This window comes from Colias eurytheme, chromosome 27, assembly GCF_061535395.1.
Source record: "Colias eurytheme isolate Ceu_HAF_F1 chromosome 27, ilColEury1 Martin Lab GWU primary, whole genome shotgun sequence".
Classification (NCBI taxonomy): domain Eukaryota; kingdom Metazoa; phylum Arthropoda; class Insecta; order Lepidoptera; family Pieridae; genus Colias; species Colias eurytheme.
The window spans coordinates 4,784,644-4,793,478 of record NC_143006.1 but is presented as its reverse complement, the minus strand read 5'-3'; the positions used below and the strand labels follow the sequence as shown (position 1 = coordinate 4,793,478).

Genomic DNA, 8,835 nt, shown 5'->3' with positions numbered 1-8,835 from the left:
TGATACACAAACTCCACCTGAACACTGAAAAAATAAATAAAGAGAGATAAGAATAAAGAAATAAAAAAGAAAACCTTTTCATCAAAACTTCTATTATAACTTGCTTATTTCATAGTAGGTAAACATATTTGAATAATGCTTTACAAAAACTATAAATAAATAATTGTTACCGTAGATTTGCATTCGTTGCCTTCACACTGAAAATGATAATATTTTATTACAATTAACTCTAAATACATATTAATTAATAATACTTTATAGGAGAATATAAATACAGAATATATAAAAATGAAACCCGTTTCGCGTTGTCACGGCATCACGTGTGAACGGCTGAACCGATTTCGATAATTCTTTTTTAATTATATTCCTTGAAGTACGAGGATGGTTTTTATGTAGAGAAAACGTAAATATGTACCACGGGCGAAGCCGGGGCGGAGCGCTAGTACAGACTATAACTTTTTGAAAAACATTATTAGGTATATAATATATTTTAACTGAAAGATAAACTAAACCGAATAAACTTGTGGAAAATTGAAAAAAGAAGAGTTGTGAAAAGAGTTGGTAAGTAGTAAAATATTTTCATGTTAACTTTATAAAAATCTTGTCCTTAACACACACATTAAGTACGTACACAATTAAAGAAACTTCTATATTGTTCAATCAATTAATAAAAAATTACGTACGACAGTTTTACATATTCCTCCAAAACACTGGAAAAATATAAATATATTTCTTAGTTACAGTGAGTAGATTTCAGCTTTTATTATAATCTCTTTAAGGGCCGATTTTTCAATGCTTGGATAAAACTTATTCGTTGAATAATGTATAAAACTACCATTTTATAAACGTATTCTAATTGCCCATATTTGACAGTTTACGTGACATTTTAATATTATCGTGTAATACTTTATTGGACGGATAAGTTTTATCCAAGCATTGAAAAATCGGCCCTAACTGTACTAAATTTACTAATATATTATCCGTGTTATTACCATTGATACACGTATTTCATATAACATGCTTGTTGCATCACTAAATAGTATAACAGTTGCGCGCGAGCGACGGCATAAGACGCACGTCAGTTGCCCAGTTTCGTATTTCGTGAGCGTTAGCGGCGTTTTATTTTAATTCTACCCTCATGTCAATTTTTATTTTGACTTTGGATTATGGCTAGTTTCAATCGATCTATGAGTGTTGGCTCTGAAAAATCAGAAGGGATGAATGAAGAGAAACAGAAAGAAAAGGAAGTGATAATTGACATGCCCATGGGTCCAGAAAAAAGACACAGGTCAGATAGCGAGGAAGAGATTATAAATGATGATGAGGGATTTATAGCCGTTAAAAGAAAGCCCAAAAGATTATTGCGCAGTTCGTCCGATCAAAATGATGAAACAACAAATATGAAAACAAGAGATGATGAAGCTATTGAAGGTGTTCGGGTCCGTTTATCCTCTATGGAATTGTTACCTAAACAATTTGGTTTGGCAAAGCTCTTAAGCGTGGAAAATATTGGAAATATAATATCAATTAAGTATAGAAGTCCGTATAAAGTAATAATTACATTCAAAAACAAGGAAGATGCGAGCAAACTGTTGAAGTGCAAGAGATTTAATGAGAATAATTATCGGTGTCAAAATATGGATGAAGTGAATATTTCTTATGGTATTGTGAGAGATATAGATTTAGATATTGAAGAGAAGGAAATACTTCAAGAGTCCGCATGTGAATATGAGATTGTCTCAATGAGAAGGTTAAAGCGCTTGACAAGCGACGGCCAGTGGGTAGACAGTACCGTGGTCCGTCTTGGTTTTAAAAGTTCGTCCTTACCCTCGTACGTACATGTTTACGGGTGTCCGTTTAAGGTTGAACGTTACATCTTTCCTGTCACACAATGTGCAGGTTGTTGGAAATTTGGTCATGCAAAAAAGTTTTGTCCAAGTAGAAAGAGCATTTGTCCAAAATGTGGCCAAAGTCACGAAAATTGTGAAACTAAAAGGTTTTGGTGCATAAATTGCAAAGGGGAACATATGGCTCTGGACAAAAATTGTCCAGTTTTTATTAAGGAAAAGCGAATTAAAAGAATTATGAGTGAAAATAACTGCACCTACAGCAAGGGCTTATCTCTTTACCTTGAAAGCAATATTCAATCTAGGCTCGACAACAACAACGACTCATCAACTTATATAGATTCACGAGAAAATAATGATGCTAAGGTTGGCACCCCTTCTTATAGAGACATAGTCATCCAGGGTAAGAACAGGACTACAAGTGAAGTAATGGAAGATGAAGATTTAGAAAACAACATAGATAATGAAATGACCTCAGAAATTAGTGGCATGACATCATTTCGGAAAAAAAGAAACAAATCAAAAGGAAAAATATTTACAGAAGACATAATAGAAAGGGACGAAGTACTCGAGTGTAACGATGGAAGAGAACCGGTATCAGAAGGTAAAGGAAAGAGAAAAGAGAGAACATTCACAGCATTTTTGAATAAGATAAAGCAAATAATACTGTCCAGAAAAGATTTTAATGAAAAAATTTATCTGTGCATACGGTTGGTTGTCGACGAGCTTACTTCTTTCTTGTGTGATATATTTAAGGAAGGGAATTTATTACAATTATTTTTTAACAACATAAGTAATGGCTAATAGTTATAGTTTTAAGTTAAACGTTCTTCAGTGGAATGCTCAGAGCCTGGAACCAAAATTATTAAATTTTGAAGCGCTTCTTAACAGAGAGAAAACTCATATAGCAGTTATTAGTGAGACGTGGCTTAATTCGGAATCAGTTTTAAATCTATCAGGTTATAGTATTTTCCGAGAAGATAGGTCGGATGGTTATGGAGGCGTTGCAATCATTTGCCACAAGTCGCTGAAAGCTTCAAGATCTTCTATTCAACTGCGTAATGCTGGCATTGAGATTGTAGGTATCAACATATTAAATTGTAAGTATTTGCAGCATGTTATTTCCATATACTGTCCATCATCTGTGCGAACGTCCCAAGTAGATTGGGATGATGTCTTTTCTCTTTTCTCTAGGAAAACTTTGATACTAGGAGATTTTAATGGTCACCATAGTAACTGGTCAAATAGGATCGATCCTCGGGGTAGCCAACTTTTTGATAGCTCTCTTGAGTTTGGCTTCATTTCACTTAACAATGGTGACCCTACAAGAGTGAAGCTTGTTAATGGTAGTATCCAGGAAACTTCACCAGATATATCCTTCTGTTCTACTGATATTGCGGTAAATGCCGAATGGAATGTGACCAATGAGAACCTTGGAAGCGATCACTTAATTGTTAGGATTTGTGCTAAATATCAGGAAAGCCTAAAATTTATAGCGAAAAGAAATTTAAAACTGGCTGATTGGACAGAATACTCAAACATAGCAGATAGGTTATTCTCACAAATTAGCAGAAATTTTAACCACGTTCAAGATATGTATGACCATTTTTTAAATATAATTAACGATATAGCAGACAAAAGTATTCCTTACAAAAAAAAGTGTATCAATTCTAACCGTATATTCGTACCTAAAGTATATTGGAATCAAGAACTCTCTAAGGTAATAGCTGAACGACGTCTTGCGCTTAAATGCTTTAGAAGGAATCCCACTCCACAGAATCTGTCAAAACTTAACTTAAAAATAGCAGAGGGTCAACGGTTAATAAGGCAAGCTAAATCTCAAAGCTTTCGTAGTTTCTGTAGTAGTATAGACGAAAATACAAGTCTCTCAGACATGTGGCGTAAAATGAGGTGGATTAAAGGTTTTAGTCAAGCGAAATCTTATGCCTCCGACAAAGCCAAAGAAGAATTATTGTCCACTTTAACACCTGACTTCGTATCTGAACCTCCACCTACTTTTGGTACATCTAGCACCAAACTTGATGACCATTTTGCTATGCATGAGATGGTAAACTGCTTAAAAAAGCAAGATACTTCTCCTGGTTTGGATGGTATTTATTATAGTATGATATATAATCTTCCAGAAAGCGGTAAACGTTTCTTACTAAATCTTTATAATTTAATTTATACCTATGGCTGTGTCCCTGCTCAATGGAGAAATATAAATATATTGCCCATTCCAAAAAATAGTTCCAACGGACATTCAAAACTTCGTCCGATTGCCCTTATGTCATGTTTGTGTAAGACCTTTCATTTAATGTTATGTAGACGACTCGAATGGTATGTCGAACATCACAACATATTATCTCGTAATACAGTCGGATTTAGGAGAGGTCAATCTAGCTTGGATTGTCTAGTCCGCCTTGTCTCAAGCATTCAAATAGGCTTTACCTACAATACTCCAACACTTGCATGTTTCTTAGACATTGAAGGTGCTTATAACAATGTACTGGTTTCTAGAGTAATTAGTATTTTGGATGAACTAAAGGTGGGCATAAGGTTATGCACATATTTATGGGAGTTTTTGCGGTTAAGACACCTTCAAATCCAGTGTGATGATGAGGATAAATTTTTGATACGGTCGACAAATAAAGGTATTCCTCAAGGTGACCCTTTATCGCCTTTATTATTTAATATTGTAACTACTAGTGTTTGTCAGCATATCAATCAAGTATTTATATGTCAATACGCTGATGATTTCGTAATTTTTGAAAAGCAAAGGAAACTTGAAGTTAGTGTTTTAAACATGCAAGAAGCACTTAATAGTTTTGTTAGATTGGTGGAACAACTGGGTTTGGAATTATCTGGTACAAAGTCTAGGTACTGTGTGTTTAGTAGAGCCCGTAGAATGCAACAGGTCCAAATTTATATTAATAATTCTTTATTAAGCCCCGTTGATTGTTTTAAATACTTAGGTTTTTGGTTAGACAGATCTCTTAGGTGGGGAAAACACATAAATGAGTGTTGTGCAAAAGCTCTGAAGTTTTTGAATTGTTTCAAAGTATTAGCTGGGTCCAATTGGGGTCTACATCCCATTCACCTACGTAGGATTTATTTTGCGATTATAAGAAGCCGTTTAGATTATGGCAGCTACATATACGATAATGCAGCCAATTGTCACCTATCTAAGATTGATAGACTGCAAAACCAGGCACTGAGAATTATTGGTGGCTTTTTAAAGACCACTCCTATTCATGTTATGGAATGCGAGCTGAGCATTCCACCGATGAGTGTAAGAAGATTGTATTTAGCTTATAAGTTCTGTTTAAAAACACACTCTTGGAATAGCAATATTAATAATGCACTATTAAGTGAACTGTATAATCTATGTGATAGAAGCTATTGGAATCATAAAAAGAAACCATTGCTTGCAACCTGCTATAAGGATACTCGTGAAGACCCGGTCTCAACATCTGATTTACTCCATACGTTTACTCTAGACACATGGGTGTCCAATATTAATTTACAAAATAACATTTTTACTAACTTAGATTGTATAAATGGTCCAAAGTCTCAATATCTTGATCAACAGATAAAACTAGATATTTTGAATGAACTCCACAATAAATTCATCGGTTACAATTGTATTTATTCTGATGGATCTAAAACTGTAAATGGCCTTGGTTTTGCTTTTTGGGACCCCAATAGAAAATACTCCTATAAATATAAAATTAATAATAGTTACATTTCCATAATGTCAGCGGAATTACTTGCAGTGTCTAAGGCTTTAATCTATGCCGCTGATATAAATGCCCAAAGAATAGTTATTCTCACAGACAGTCAAAGTGCCCTTCATCATCTTAAACGTTGTGTGTCCGGTAAGAGAGGTTTCCCGATAGCATACAAAATAATAGAACAAATTAATAATTTTAATAACTCCAATGTTACTTTGGCACTGCAATGGATTCCTTCCCATATCGGTCTGAGTGGTAACGAAGAGGTTGACAGGCTAGCAAAAACGGCTATTTTAGATGGAGAAGAAATCGATTACTTACCAAATTATTCGGAAGTTCTAACAAAATTCAAATTTAAGTGTTTAAATAGGTTCAAAGAGTATTTTAATGAAAGGTCAAGACTAAAGGGCATTTGGTACAAGAGCATACAATGTGAGCCTCTTCACATACCATGGTTTTATAGCAATAAGTTTAATAGATGCGAAACTGTAACCGCTTTTCGACTTCGTTCCGGACACGTACCGTGCGGAAGTTTTGCTTATCTCCTGAAAAAAGCTGACTCGCCCAACTGCGAATTTTGTCATAAATATGACGATATCCAACACTTCCTCATGGAGTGTGTCCGGAATGATGTCAAAAGAAAAGACTTATTGACAAATTTTAAAATAAATGTTTTGAATGTCGGTGCATATCATAGCATCCTAGCTGCACCACACTCTGATGCAGCTAGAATGCTATTCAAATTTAAATTTAAAATATAGTTAAGATAGTTTCTGAAGTGTTAAATATTTGTATATAAGGTACGATGGGATTGGCATCGTCCTTTAGAACTAAAATCCCTTAATAAAAAAGATTAAAAAAAAAAAAAAAAAAAAAATAGTATAAAACAAGCTCGCTTTATCTGTCCCTTTGTAGTTTGTATGCTTAAATCTTTAAAACTACGTAGCAGATTTTGATGGAGTTTTATAGGTGTATAATTTTATAGTGTGTGTGAGTTCCAGAGGAAGGGTTCGGTATATAATTTACTAGCTTTCCGCCCCCGGCTTCGCCCGTATTTTTAAAGAAAAACCCGCATAGTTCCCTTTTCCGTGGGATTTCCGGGATAAAACCTATCCTATATGTTAATCCAAGATACCCTCTATATAATGCTATATGCTAAATTTCATTGTAATCGGTTTCGTAGTATTTGCGTGATACAGTTATATATATTAAATAGCATAATTAATTAGGATTAAATTTTAAAATAAGCGGGCAACGCCGCGGGCGGAAAGCTAGCTATTAGATAGAAATATAATAAAGTTTATTATGAAATTCAATTAGAAACTTTTGGTGATATTCTTAGAAATTATTTCCAATAAAATTAGCTAAATTTTACATTTATTTAGGTATGTAAACATATAATTTGACGCACACATCACACAAAAACATCCAAATTTAACTTTTTCAATTAGAACCAGAAAGTTTTCCTTCAGAAAGTTGTTTATGAATACGGCTTCGGAAGTTAAAGACTTATTCTATACTTTTTTTTATTAATTTTAACACTTTTACATCAAATAAAAAGATGGGAATAAAATAACTCTTTTGTTATTTAAAAAACACATCTAGCCTCTATTATCCAAGTATAAATATTTTATATAATAAATCTGTAGAAGGGTCAATTCAGTACATTGAAAATATTGAAAAAATAAATAGCAGGGGGTGTTACTGGATCGATACCAAACCCAAATATGTGATTAAAAAAATTTTTGTCTGTCTGTCTGTCTGTCTGTATGTGAAGGCATCACGTGAAAACTAACTGTTCGATTTCGATGAAACTTGGTATAATTATACCTTATTATCCTGGGCATAAAATAGGATACTTTTTATCCCGGAAAAATACGTAGAAAAAAAATAAATCTTAATTTTTCCGCGCGGACGGAGTCGCGGGCGGAAGCTAGTTTAAAATAAAAAGGTTTTTAAAGGAGATACTATTTTAGTATTTTGTGTACCTATGTGTATTTATTTAACAATTTAATATAGGTACCATACCAAGTTACAGCTATGTTTTAATTGTATAGGAAATTATTTTAACAATGTATAGTGTATCCATACTAATATTATAAACGTGAAAGTAACTCTGTCTGTCTGTCTGTTACTCAATCACGCCTGAACTACTGAACCAATTTGCATGAAATATGGTATAGATATATTTTGATACACGAGAAAGGACATAGGATAGGTTTTATCCCGGAAATCCTACGGGAACGGGTTTTTCTCTGAAAACGCGGGCGAAGCCGCGGGCGGAAAGCTAGTAGTATATAAATATGTAAATATGACTTGGTTTCATTTGGAAATAAGTAAGTTATATTGCATATTTTGATTATTTTATACCTTACCTCCGAATTACATTGATTTTCGAAGCACTGTAAAATAGAAATGATTAAATCTATAATAAAGCGGAAGGTAAATTGTTTGTTTGTTTGCTTGTTTGAACGCGCTAATCTCGGGAACAGGTCCGATTTGAAAAATTCTTTCAGTATTAGATAGCCCATTCATCGAGGAAGGCTATTGTAGGCTATAGTCATCTCGCTAAGACCAACAGGAGCGGAGCCACGCGGGTGAAACCGCGGCACGCAGCTAGTATTAAAATAAAATTATTTATACGTTATTCTAAAAAAATAATACAATAATTTTTAAACTTACAGTCGCATTACATTCCGCACCATCACACTGAAATTAAAATATTATCATTTTTTTTTAATTATTAAAATTTTCCATATAATTTATACCGTAAATAAGAAAACTTGCAGAAAAGTAAGCTTATTGCCTTCATTTATATCTATGTTTTTAATCTTATATATAAAATGAATCGCAAAATGTGTTGGTAAGCGCATAACTCGAGAACGGCTGAACCGATTTCGATAATTCTTTTTTTATTATATTTCTTGAAGTACGAGGATGGTTTTTATGTAGAGAAAACGTAAAAATGTACCACGGGCGAAGCCGGGGCAGACCGCTTGTTCAATATAAGTTTTAATACATAATATGGTACAAAGTACCTATAATTTAAATATTAATTACCAAAGCTTTGGATTTATCGCCTCTAGTCTGAAAAAAGAATTGTAGTTATAATAAAAAAATTCACGATTCAAAGAAATTACAAAGAAAGCTATAAAATAATAGTATTTAAAAATAATATGTTAATAATCTATACTAGTATTATAAAGCTGAGGAGTGTGTTTGTTTGAACGTGCTGTATCTCAGGAACTACTGCT

The 8,835-nt window shown here is 33.4% G+C and overlaps 1 protein-coding gene across 1 annotated transcript; it reads left to right on the top strand.

Annotated features, from left to right (window-relative positions):
• Positions 1-1,059: 1,059 nt before the first annotated feature.
• On the top strand, positions 1,060-2,651 carry LOC149896880 (uncharacterized). The gene has a single exon (XM_090117075.1). The coding sequence runs from the start codon at positions 1,167-1,169 to the stop codon at positions 2,649-2,651; it is 1,485 nt and encodes a 494-aa protein (XP_089973201.1). The 5' UTR covers positions 1,060-1,166.
• Positions 2,652-8,835: the final 6,184 nt, after the last annotated feature.

What these genes read in the sequence shown, in the direction of transcription:
- LOC149896880 (XM_090117075.1), top strand. Translation starts at nt 1,167, where the DNA reads ATGGCTAGTTTCAATCGATCTATGAGTGTTGGCTCTGAAAAATCAGAA.